The sequence below is a fragment of the Silurus aristotelis genome, assembly GCF_946808225.1.
Source record: "Silurus aristotelis genome assembly, chromosome: 9".
Lineage (NCBI taxonomy): Eukaryota > Metazoa > Chordata > Actinopteri > Siluriformes > Siluridae > Silurus > Silurus aristotelis.
In genome coordinates, this window is record NC_139582.1 from 1475062 (window position 1) to 1488692 (window position 13631).

The 13631-nt window shown below is 40.5% G+C and overlaps 1 protein-coding gene across 1 annotated transcript in view; it reads right to left on the reverse strand.

Annotated features, from left to right (window-relative positions):
- Nucleotides 1-12773, reverse strand: part of cdh15 (cadherin 15, type 1, M-cadherin (myotubule)) — a 19081-nt gene extending 6308 nt beyond the window's left edge. Inside the window, exons 1-11 of the mRNA XM_083550102.1 lie at nt 12527-12773; nt 5255-5416; nt 4847-5002; nt 4544-4688; nt 3905-4086; nt 3359-3487; nt 3087-3272; nt 2430-2674; nt 2063-2205; nt 1743-1976; nt 770-1012 (exon numbers count right to left, since the gene is read on the reverse strand). Of these exons, the coding sequence (XP_083406228.1) occupies nt 770-1012; nt 1743-1976; nt 2063-2205; nt 2430-2674; nt 3087-3272; nt 3359-3487; nt 3905-4086; nt 4544-4688; nt 4847-5002; nt 5255-5416; nt 12527-12583 (1882 nt within the window). The 5' untranslated portion in view covers nt 12584-12773. The remainder of the gene's footprint in view (nt 1-769; nt 1013-1742; nt 1977-2062; nt 2206-2429; nt 2675-3086; nt 3273-3358; nt 3488-3904; nt 4087-4543; nt 4689-4846; nt 5003-5254; nt 5417-12526) is intronic.
- Between the last annotated feature and the right edge of the window lie 858 nt (nt 12774-13631).

The following is a 13631-nucleotide window of genomic DNA, read 5'->3' on the forward strand; positions in this document are numbered from 1 at the left end:
ATTATGTAAAATAGTTTAAATGTAACGTCTTAATAACGTCTAAATGTCTATATGTTAAATATTCTATTCGAAATATGTTAAATATGCATGTTGAAGAATCTATAGCGTTATCGTTAACCGATAACCAGGAAGTGTCTGGAAGCTAATGTTAGCGCTATGGATTCTTTAACATTTTATATCCAGCTTCATGAATTTCTCTTAAAAGGAGAAAATCCACACAATTCCAGTTAATTAGAACATATGTTACACACATCTGTATTAACCAAATGGGGTCTAACAAATGTCAACTTTTTCATATAATTTTTCTGTTTATAAAATTTTATTTAATCAATTAAATTTGTGCCAATTTAATTGATTACCTAATTTAATTAATATAATAAAAAAGTGTATTGCATTATTTTGACGTTTTTTATATATTTTTTTTTATCAAATATTATATTGTATTATTTTATATTATTTTACCAAGCAGGCATTTTATTAAAACATGTTTTAAAACTGTAAAGTGTTAAAATGTTGATAATCACATATTAATAATAATAAACTGCGTTAATAAAAACGACAAGCAGTTTGATGTTTTGCATTTCTGAACCGTAACTGAACCGAAATCGAACGGAACTGTGATTTATAAACCCGAGGTACGTCCCGAACCGAGAATTTTGTGTAGCGTTACACTCTTACTTTCAGATTTATTATTTAACTACAATAAATAAATGCACTCATAACTTTATCTCAGCTTCAAGTAAAAAAAAAAAAAAAAAAAAGAACTTACATATTAGAAGAGCAACACTGGCCATGATGATCATAAGAGCGATAAAACTGATTCCCGCTCTAGTTCCGAAAATGGCCGCCGCTGTGGCGCTCATACATTGTCCAACCCTATCGCATGGACACACTGTCACGTTCACCAATGCGTTGGAGGATAGAGAAGGAGAACCTGAGTCTGATACAGTGATCGGGATGGAGAACTCCCCCTGATCTATATCTATCACAGGCTGCAGCATGGCGTGAGTCTCTGCACAGGACAGAAAAGCAGACATGGCAGTTTTAACATTAAGAGGGTTGAGTGTTGGACAGTAATGAAGTTAATGTCATTTGTTACTGTACATAAGTAGTTTTTTCTAGTTTTTTCTGTATCTGTATTAATTTCCATTGGCGCTCGGTGCATCTACTGATCACCAACATACTGTTCAGCATCAGTTCAACATCCAGCAGAACATTTAGAGAGGAATAAATGATGAAGAAACTCCAGACTCGAACTCACCACCACACACGTGACCTCATTTACATGAGTCACATTTGAGTCTTTTCACATAAACATGATTTGATTAAAAGTTTTGTGACTAAAATGATAATATGAAAATTATAGCCATAATAAAACATAGTACTTTGGATACTTAAGTACATTTGAAAGCTTTTTAAAGAGACACTTTTACTTTTATCGGAGGAATATTTTACCGAGTAGATCTTTACTTTACTTATTTGTCTACTTTGTCCACCACTGGTTTTGAAGAATTTGTTTTCCCAAAAATAATTAAACAATGTGGACAAAGGCACCATTTTTTAAAAGTCACTACTGGATTTCAACCTGAAGAACACCAAGCACTAGAGCTCACAGACGTCTGAGGTTTGCTGCACTTGATTAGGAACTCTAAAATGGATGGATGGAGAGATTGCACTGTATGGATGCTGTAACTAGATGTGTGGGTGCTGTGATGGTTTGATGGATAAACTGATACTGATACCATTTAACTGTATGATGGTCCAGTTTAATGCCATGTCTCCATCAGCAAGTTTAAAGCTGAAAGGGTCAGCATGGGGGGCGTGGTCCTCATCTACAGCGCTGATCAGCAGGCCGAGTCTGTGTCTCTCTCTGTTACTGCACACGATTCCACTCAAAGGGATGAGCACAGGAGAAAAATCATTGGTCTCCCACAGTGTGATCTCCAGAGAAGCCATTATGGAAGTACCACCCGCATCTGAATGAAGAAGCCGTGATGAGTGATTGATTTTTTTTTGTTTTAGACAATCTAGGGGTTTACTATTACATTTGTTGTGTACTCACCCATGTCTGTGACCTTCACCATGGCTCTGTACTTGTTCTTCTTAATGTATGGGGAGCGAAGGTTGAAGTTCTTCTTGGCTGAAATCTCTCCAGTTTCAGGGTTTATCAACAGCCATTTCTCAGGATCGTGAGTAATTTCAAATCTGAGTATGAAGAACGGAATTCAAGTTCTCTACGTATGGAATTTGAGCAAATTTTAACCAGTGCAAACGCAGAAAATGGAAAATTACAGACATCATATGATATAATTTTAATATTATATAATACATAAAATGATTAATGGTGTATTTTTACATATACAGTATTTTCAGGTCTTAGACGAGAGGCTTCGAAATGATTTCATGTTCAAAAATTGAAAGTAAAATACCTGAGTTTGGAATTCTCCGCATCATGAGCGATGTTGGAGATGAGGACGGCCCCTGGGTTGATGGACTCTGGGGCTGACACCTCTATGGGGTTCGAATTAAAACGCGGTGCTTCGTTCTCATTTAAAACTTTGATGGTGACGGTAGCAGTGCTGATCCTTTCATAAGGAGCTTTAATACTCAAAGGGACTTCGTTCTCTGCTCTCACAGTGAGCTGGTACTCTGCTCGAGACTCGAAGTCCAGAGGCTACAAGAAATTGAGAATGAAATTGTACTCTTCAGATTTGAGCGCCACACCTTAAATATTTTTTACAAATTTGTTGTATCTCTATCGCCATCGTAAAATCGACAAAATTTTAAGTCAAACCATCATAACTCAGGGATCAGTTACTTTCAGCTAATAGATAAAATACCAGACCAGTAAAAAGCTCCAGTCTACCAAATACTGGTACCACTTTTACCATTATTACTACCTTTACTAATACTAATACTAATACTAATATCTACACAAGACTACTATAGTTTAACTACTACTTACACTACTATTATTAACTACTACCAGTATTACTACAAATAATAATAATTTGTAATATTATTAATATTAATATAAATCTATTACTGCTGCTCATAATAATATGACTATTATATTGATGACGCACTTTCACTGAAAAGATGATCCCCTGGTTGGTGACACGGTCAGTCCTGATGGCAAAATTTCCAGATGAATCTCCTTTAATGATGGAATAAGTAATCCTCCAGTTGTCACCGTTCTTCTCATCTTTATCCGTAGCGTTCACTCTGCCGACATCCTCTCCAACTTTATTCTCCGTGGCAAACATTGTGTACTGAAAACACAGCAGAGCGCTCACATTTTTTTGCTTAACAGGAAAAGTAAACAGTGTTTGTATGTGAGTGTGTGTAGTAGAGATACCGTGTTAGGCTTGAATTGTGGAGCATGGTTGTTAATGTCTGTGATGTAAATGATGGCTCGTGCTGTGCTGGTCAGACCCATTCCAGACATATCGGCTACCTGCAGGGTCAGACGGAACGACTGCACCACCTGGGAGGAGGAGAAACAGTAAAGAGAAAGTAGATCTGGAATGGGATATTCTAGATGCACTTAGTGGTCAGTGTCCATTTACTTTTGGGAAAGTAGATCTGGGGAGGTGGTAGCTCAGTGGTTAAGGCATTGGGCTTTGAATCAGAAGATCACAGGTTCAAATCCCACCCCCACCAAGCTGCCACTGCTGGGCCCTTGTGCAAAAAGCCCTAAAAAAACACTCCCCTGCTCAGTTGTTAGTTGCTCTGGATAAGGGCGTCTGCCAAATGTAAATGTAGATCTATCTATCTCTGTCTGTCTGTCTGCCTATCTATCTATTTGTTAATCTGTCTGTCCAACCGACCATCCATATGTCTGTCTGTCTGTCTGTCTGTCTGTCCATCCATCCATCCATCTGTTTTTACAGGCAACACCTACGTCTCGATCCAGTCCCACATCTCGTGTGTAGATCACTCCAGTGACGTTATTGATGCCAAACATGGTCTTGTTGATGCTGAAAGGTGGAACGCTCTCCTGAGCTGTTATGGAAAAGCTCAGCACCGAGTTGTCTGTGTTGGGATCATCAGCATCTGTCGCTGATACAGTCAACACTGAAGTACCTAAACAGAGAACACACACAATGATGTATAAAAATACACTGGATGGACAGACGTTTATGGACACCTGAGCTTGAGATTGGTATGTGCTTCTTTTTGAACATCTCTTTTCACATTTAGCTGTTATAATAAGCTCCACTCTTCTGGGAAGATGTTCTACTAGTGCAAATTTGTGAAGATTCATTCTGCTACAAGGGAGAAAGGTCAGGTACTGGTGTAGGTGAGGTGAGGAGGCCTGGGGTGTGGTCAGGGTTCACATTCATTATGTTTAATAGGGTTTAGAGATCTATAACAGGAGATCTTTCACTCCAACCCATGTATCTTCATGAATCTGGCTTTGTGCAGAGGGGCATTGACATGATGGAACAGGTTCGGGTCTCCTAGTTGAAGTGAATTTCATGCTACTGCAACCAAAGTCGTCCTACACAATTGTGTGTCCGGCACTGAGGGTTTTCTTTACCTGGAATGGAGAATTCTGGTACAGATCCAACAAACTCCTCTTTTATAAAGGCCGGTCTGTTGTCGTTCTGGTCCAGGACGTAGATCTCGATAGTGGTGGGGTTCTCCAGACGTTCTCCACTGGGCGACAGGGCAAAGGCTTTAAGCTGAGGACACACAAATACGTGATTGATCTTAACTTTTTTCAGTCACATTTTTTCTGCATCTAATACACTTAACCCCCAAAAACATGAAACAGCTGCCCACGAGCTGCTCCTACGCTCCCCAGGAGACACGTCCCTGCTATTTATGGCTCTTAATGTACCGTGAAGCTCTTGTGAGTCTCTCTGTCCAGAGGCATTTTGCTCTTAATCCATCCTGTTTTATCATCTATTTCGAAGAGGTCCTTTGGCTCCTGGTCGACCCCGGGGCCCTCCAGCTTGTAGATCACCTCTCCACTGAAAACCTTGTCTGATTTGATCTGCAAAGGAAACAAATGGAAATTATTAAAGACACGTGGTAAACAGCTCATGTCCAAGATGTGTGTTAGAAACAGGTCACTAGTACAGAAGCATTAGCATTACAAGTCTGACTGAAGTACTGAAGTATTAGCATTACATCTGCTGTTACCTCATGCTAACATAAAAACAGTATATTTGTTTATAATGTGTGTGTGTGTGTGTGTGTGTGTATGTGTTACATTTCTTTCTTGCTTTTGCTTCATGTTAATTACCTGGACCAGGTTTTCAGGGACCTGCTTGCTGTTCTCAGAAACACGGATGGGTGGAATGATCCAGTCTCTCTTTACTCGGCTCAGACCTGGAGTCTTCACTCTCCAGGGATACAGAACATCTGGGTTCAGGTTATGGCTCCTCACCTGGCGGCTGCACATAACCTGCAGCGAAGGTGGGATTTTTTTTTTTAGGCTGAACATAATCAACTGAACACACCAACACATGCAAGATGTAACCCCTGAAAGTGAACATGAAGCATGGCTAATGTGGAATCCAGCAAGTGAAAGCTCTCTTGCTCTATCCTGCTGTTACACCCCCCCCCCCCGCCCCCCACACACACACAGACACTTGGCACAGATGTCTTCCAGAGGAATGAGCTCCCTTTACCAACCTACGGCCTGCACACTGATAAACTGATACACACATTATTAGCCTGCATGTTCAACGCTCTGAACTCACACCTGAACTCCTTCCAACCAATCACAATCCACTATTCACACCTGAACTCCTTCCAACCAATCACAATCCACTATTCACACCTGAACTCCTTCCAGCCAATCACAATCGACTATTCACACCTGAACTCTTCCCAGCCAATCACTATCCACTATTCACACCTGAACTCCTTCCAGCCAATCACAATCCACTATTCACACCTGAACTCCTTCCAGCAAATTACAATCCACTATTCACACCTAAACTCCTTCCAGCCAATCACAATCTTCTTCTTTTGGCTGCTCCCATTAGGGGTCGCCACAGCGGATCATCCGTCTCCATACCACCCTGTCCTCTACATCTGCCTCTTTCACACCAACTACCTGCATGTCTTCCCTCACCACATCCATGAACCTCCTCCTTGGCCTTCCTCTTTTCCTCCTACCTGGTGTCTCCATCCTCAGCATTCTTCTACCAATATAATTCATGTCCCTCCTCTGCACATGTCCAAACCATCTCAATCTCGCCTCCCTCACCTTGTCACCAAAACATCCTACATGTGCTGTCCCTCTAATAAACTCATTTCTAATCCTGTCCATCGTCGTCACTCCTAACGAAAACCTTAACATCTTCAGCTCTGCTACCTCCAGCTCCACCTCCTGTCTTTTACTCAATGCCACTGTCTCTAATCCATACAACATCGCAGGTCTCACCACAGTCCTATAAACTTTCCCTTTCATTCTTGCAGATACCCTACTATCACATATCACTCCTGTCACTCTTCTCCACCCACTCCACCCTGCCTGCACTCTTTTCTTTACTTCTCTAACACACTCTCCATTACTTTGCACTGTTGACCCCAGGTACCTGAACTCCTCCACCTTCTCCACCTCTTCTTCCTGCAACCGCATCACTCCACTGCCCTCCCTCTCATTCACACACATGTACTCTGTCTTACTCCTACTGACTTTCATTCCCCTTCTCTCCAGCACATATCTCCACCTCTCCAGGCTCTTCTCAACCTGCTCTCTACTCTCACCACAAATCACAATATCATCTGCAAACATCATAGTCCAGGGAGACTCCTGTCTGACCTCGTCCGTCAACCTGTCCATCACCACTGCAAACAGGAAAGGGCTCAGGGCCGATCCTTGATGCAGTCCAACCTTCACCCTGAACCAGTCTGTCGTACCTACTGCACACTTCACTCAGCACTGAGAAACAGGAGCTATATATGCTAATTATTGTGTAACTCTTGCCTTCATCTTGTGTTAAAATCCTTAATTAATTAATTGCTATCCATTAAAATTGTTTTAATGTTCGCAAGTCCACTGTAGGGCTGCATCTCACACCACTCTCACACTCACTCACCCCTATGAACATTTTAAAGTCACCTACTAGCATTTTCTCCCAGAATGTAGGAGGAAACCCATGTGACCAAGTCTAGAACATGCAATACTCCCACACAGACAGTAACTCAGAGCTCAGGACTGAACCTGCAACTCCATGGTCCCTTTACAGAAACATTATTCATCTAACTTGCTATGGTTTGGAGCCATAATGACACAAATTCTCTCATATACTGCTCCCCCTATAACAGCTGTGACTATAATAGTTTAAGCTAGTGCCGTTGAATGGAACTTCTGGCACTACGGCATGCCTGAAAGCCTCGGCTACAGAATGGCAGTCATGCTAAACACTCACATGCACGGAGTTCGAGCGATCTAATCTTAGCACATCCTACATTCTTTTGTGCTCTTGTGCATCGTTTGGCAGAACCCACAAACATCAGCACGGCTTCTAGGTGACTCTACATTACAATTGTTGGCATCATTAAGAATGAATTACGATCTACTAGATACTAGTAACTATCTGGGTGGTACACTTTGGTGGTCTGCTGATGTGTTTAACAGTACAGGGATTAGCTACTTTGCAATTTTATCAATTAACCATGCCCTTTAGGCACAGGGACAGGCCACACTTGCTCACTTTCCTTAAGAGTTTATTGCCCGGTCAAGCCTGTAACTCAGATTCCTTACAGCCTGTAATGTGACCCCGTGACCAGCAGAAGTGTTTGAACAGTTGTAGGTAAGGATGAGGGGGGGGGGGGGGGGGGGCATGTTATTTTTCACCAGTTGCTATGCTTTTTGGCGGATACAAATTCTCCCATCACCTGCCTCACCTGAATAATTGAAAACTGATAAGAATGAAGTGAATTATTTCATTTTATAGATACATTTTATAATTTCTTGATCCTAGAAGATGCACAAAAGCTTCCTAAATATTTTCAGTATAATTTTTTAACCAGCGACTTTACTTCGGTTTAGTGCATTAATACTAATATTAGCAGCAAAACTCTTTAATACGTCATCATTTAAGACTTATATCAGGGGTCCCTAAACTACGGCTTCTGGATATGATATGAGAATGTTCGAATGGTCGAGACATTGATAGTGGTCACAGCAACTACTGGCTATTGGCAAAAATCCATACAGATAGTTTTTCCGGCTTCTGGTCAGCGGTCTTTATGAAAGCGGCCTCTAGAGGCGAATCAATGATCACACATTTATCCAGAGTGATTTTTATCTTATTTATGCAACCGAGCAGTTGAAGAATAAGGATTTTGTTAAGAGGCCCAGCAATGGCAGCTTGGAAGTGCTGGGATTTTAATTCCCAACCTTTTAATCAGAAGTCTTAACCACTTAATTGTTTCAAAATGTATCATTTTCTGCTTTCTCAGTTTGGACTGATCTCAGGTTTGCTCCAGTGCTCTTGCGTCAGATGGGATTGGTATGAAATGTGATTTCAGTTTGACAGCAGGTCACTTCTGGAGCCTCCCGAAAAAAAAAAAATTATTTGTAAAATTGGTGAGCTTGTGCATTCATTCGACTGTAAATGTTGAATATTTAATGGAAAATCATATAAGCACTATAATTCATTTCTGTTACAGTTTTTTTGCAGAATCTTTGTTTTTCGTTGTTTCAGAGCTGAAGAAGTTCTGATACAGCTAAACAGACTGATACACATATAGTATTCTGCAGCAGCTGCAGATGATAAGAGATTTGCTAATGAAGCAGCATTCAATCACAACCTGTCTGACTATAATGGATTTAATCTTCTCTAGCAGTGTTTTGCTCCAGACCTGATTTAGATTGCACTGACCTTGAATCATGTCGGTTTTGTAGAATTAAATGTAATGACTGACTTGAAAAAGCTTCTGGCTTGCTGCCTAAGAGATGTGCCCAGATCCTGCCCCAGCCTCTCTGTGACTATGTGCCAGCCTACCAGTCTCGCTGACGCCTTCTTGCTGATACAGAATACAGTGAATGAAAGCTTATCACACGGCACATGGGGTCTGCTTTAAGACGAACTGGCCTTCATCCCAGACATAGTGACTGGCACTGGAATGGGCTCCAATGTCCAGGGGATACCTGACATTAGTTTATTTATATGCAATTACAGTGAGGTTGAAGTGGGAACACAGTATCAACCTTAGAACTTCCTTCATAAACAATGCTGTAAACAAATAACCAAAACACACGACTTTCCACTTATCATCAGAAGTAAATTGAATGCACATTGTCTTGCATTTAACTCCATTCACCTCAAGAGTCATGTGTTCCAAAAGGAATGCATTTGCGACTGCCAAAAGGATGTAAGTCTTATAACATATGCACCCGAGCATACTATTTTTCAACATCCAATTCCACATGTTCGTCCCATTTGCTGGTATAATAACCTCCACTCTTCTGGGAAGATGTTCTACTAGTGCAAATTTGTGGAGATTCATTCTGCTACAAGGGTGTTAGAAAGTTCAGGTACTGATGTAGGTGAGAAGGTGAGGAGTGTTAAATCCCAAAGGTGTTCAATATTATTTATAGCTCTATAGATCTTCCACTCCAACCCATGTAAAGCAGATCTTCATGGAACTGGCTTTGTGCACAAGGTCATCATCAGCTCGAACAGGTTTGGGTCTCCTAGTTGTCCAGGTACAGAGGGAGTTTCATGCTACTGCATCCAAAAGATTGATCTAATTGTGTGCCTTCAACTTTGTGCTAACAGTTTGGTGCAGTGGCTGGAAAGGTCGGGTGTCGCAATACTTTTGTCCGTACAGTGTAAATCTATAAAGATTTGAAAGGAGTCTCCAGTGTCAGAGCTTTATAACAGCCATAGGTTGACATCAACACAAGTGCTGGAATGACCATTTATAGCTGCTATAACATAAGTGATAACAGAAACCAGCTTGTTCTGCAAACTTAATAGGAACATTTCGACTTGGAGTGGAAACACCGTATCACTGTATTGCTGATTAGTTTCCTAGAGCAGCATGCCCTCGCATTTACCAGCAACTCTCTTTCCTCACAGTCCATCTCGGGTGTCACTGCAGACATGATGTCTCAAATATCAATGCCTACTGAAGGTGTTTCTGTTCTGTGGGCATCTTAGAAAGCTGAACTGTGACCTACATATTAACTGAGTGTTTTCTGGTGGTTGTGTTTGTTCTAAGGTTAAGAAAAAGGAATTTATTTATTTAATATCAAGATTTTATTTTAATTGCTGCCTAAAATTCAAATCCTGTTTTCAATGTGGCCTTATTGCATGTATTTATTAGTTTTTTTAGGTTTACTGATTCAGAATGTTTTTATACATTTTCTTCATTTTATGATTACCTGGTGTCGTCATCGTTTCATATATATATATATATATATATATTTATTTATTTATTTATTATTAATTAATTCTTTTTTTTAAATGACTAATGTTGAAATTAGAAGGTTTATCCTGCCTCTTATTAATTAATTTCAGCTTGAATTCATAGTCCTGTGACTGGAAAACAAGTCATCAATGTCCTTTACCAGATCACAAACCAGTGTACACCAGATACCTATTCACCACGTAGGAAGTGGGTTGAGATGCACCATAGAATGAAGCAACTATTGTTATCTTTCTTTAAAAAATACACTCATTTTTAAGAAGACTTGTGAGAGTGGTTTTCTCTCTGCCAGCTGTCCTGATGAATTATGTCCCTGTAGAGTAAAGATGAATCCCAGTGAGGAGCCTAAAACACAGTCAGGATTTTCATCTTCTAAGAAGTTTCTTCTTCTCACCGCATTTCTAGGTGGTGTCCATGCTTCACTACGACACATTTCTGATCTTTATCATCGTCATCCGTTATGGGGAGTTGCCATGTTAAAAAATGTGTAGTTGACATATTATGGTCAGCACTTCTCTGAGAATCCACCAGCAGGACTCTTCTCATGATGCCATCGAACTGATACATTATTGGTTATAAGATCAGCTTTTTGCGACGCCTCCAGAAGAGAGCCATATTCACTATTCATCAGAAGTCTGGCACAACGTTCGCTTCGAGACTATGTGAGAGAAGAGATTTGCCCTGTAAATCTAAACCTTCCAGCTGTCTGGAGTGACTGTTTCCAGTGAGCATGAGCTCAACACTGGCTGCTTTATAGAGCGATTTGTCCACGATTTCACGGTCACTGGGGGCTGGCTTTCCCTTTCCGCAGTCAGGATTACTGCGAAGGACAACCGGCATCGAGTAAACGCATTTGAGAACAGCTGCCGTTCGTCATCACTGGCTCTCAAAAAGCCTTCACTGTACAGACACATGGAAAAGCCAGTCACCTTTTTTAGTCCACAAAAATGGTGTTCAGGAGCCATTTCTGAACTGCAAGGGAATGTTCTGAACACTTCTTCTGGCATCTGAAGAGACCATGTAAACACTCCCAGGTGTTATACTTGACCAATCTTTATAACCAGAAGATTCATGATCAGAGAAGGAATGCAGAAGGTTGGCAAAGTAATACATGTAATACAGTAGGACACGTTTGAACCGAATAGGTGAAAATGCTGAGTAACTGGTCAGCGATACGGAAGGCTCAAGGGTATCATATGATGGCCTTCCCAATGCTGGAATGCTTTGAAGTATTTTTGCCACATGACCATTCACATGTCGTGTAAATAAAATAGAACTTGCAAAGATACGCCATGATTCATTACCGTACCTCTCATGCATCAACTATGGGGGTGGAGTTTACTAGAAAATTGGAAAAATTACGCCATCTTAGTAAACAAACAAATGTGTTTATTACTCCTCCTAATCGTCACAATATGCTGTGCTGCTCATTTGTTTGTGTATCAATTGTTCCTGATTTGTTTATCTAATCAAAGATGGCGTCCTCAGAAGGTCTTTCGTTTCCTTCACTGCGAATGCAAACACTGCTAATAACTTTGGGATGGATGTCGATGTGTTTATCTTCACATGATTATTATTTGTTTCTTTATTGCACATTTGTTCTGCAATGCTGACAAGCTGAAACCCAAATCATAAAACCTGCTGTTGCTATCCCTGATTAGCTGTCATCGTGCTTTTAATCAGGAACGTTGCATATTTGGGTTGACCACCTTCACAGTTTGAGACTGCTAGGCAGCGAAAGGCTGACGTCAGGTCGCCGAACTCAAAACAAAGGAAGTTAATAATCCATTACTCTGACATGAGCTGTAACGTGTCGCTATAGACGAGTTGAGCAGCTGTGGCCTGAGGCTACGAGCACCTCCTAAACTTTACATTACCATATCCATTTCAAATGAGCCCACTTCAATAACATTATTGTTCGGCTTATGGAGTTACTTCAGATCAATTGAAAGTGGGACATACAATTGTTAGTAAGAAATCCAAAGACAGTAAGCTTCATTAAAGCAATTGTGTATAAACGTATAACTTGCGAATTCATGCATCATGGCTTAATTGATCAGCACCAAAAACTAGATCGTGTTCAACCTCAACACTTAAGAACGAAATTAAATAAGATTCTTACCTGATCCAAGGATGCCACCCACAGCACACAAACGCCCACCAGCAGCTTGTCTGTCATTTTCTTATCTACGGCCTTCAGACCTTAGGTGCTTTTCTGTGTCTCTGGATCTCCAAGAAAGAACCGTCCAGGGCAACAGTGTGGTTACTTTTCTGGATAAGGATGAGTAAACCCTGCTGAACCCCTTAGTCGGACTCTTTCCCTCTCTCTTTCTTTCTCTCTTCACTGTGTGTTAGGGATATGAGTGACAGCACATGTGGTGGACTTGCCTGAGGAGGCGGTAATCCTAGCCCCCCTTCAGATCTCCAGGCTTGGACACACCCCAAAGTTTTTAGCCCACAAAGTTTAGACCGTGCCATGAAACCTGCTTATGGAACTCCTAAAAAAATGTGGACTATTAAACACTTTTATTAGTTACAGTTTGTCTCGGTTGCTTTGTGGCGTTTCTCAGATCAGAAATAAAAACTTCTCAAAACTACTCGTTCAGCCTCCAGATCATCATCACTTGTGCACATACTGTAATAAAAGCAATTTTGAACAAATTGCAAATTCTTTGGTAAAATCTTTTAATGGATTGTGTACGAGTGTCTGCTGTTCCCCACATTATTAATTATTTATGTTCATGTTGATCAAAATGTATTAAACTGGTTTCATCTGAATAGTTTTAACCCCCAAAACATTCAGGAATCAGTTGATTGTAAAAATCTTTAAATGCAAAATGTTTAAACGAGTTTTCATTGTCTGCGAGTCTTAAACTTCTATTCTATTCTTTTCTTTGTGAATGTGTTGAATTGATGAATTGTGCAGATGAATCTTGAACGTCACTAATGAAGGCGAGCGAACGGCGTCAGATCAACCAATCATCAACAAGTTCTCTAAAACAGGTCAAAGGTGAATCTCGTGAACCTTCAATTAGCGACAAACAGCAAAACACACAATTATAATTTCTGAAGAACCAGGAAACGAACAAACACTAATACAGTAGAGTAAAAGTGTGAATCCTGTCCGGTGTCTTACAATCAATAATAAATCAAATATACAATCAAATAAACACATTTGTGCTGCTGAAACTCAGAGATTTCAAACAGAAGAAATTCAGACCTTCTGC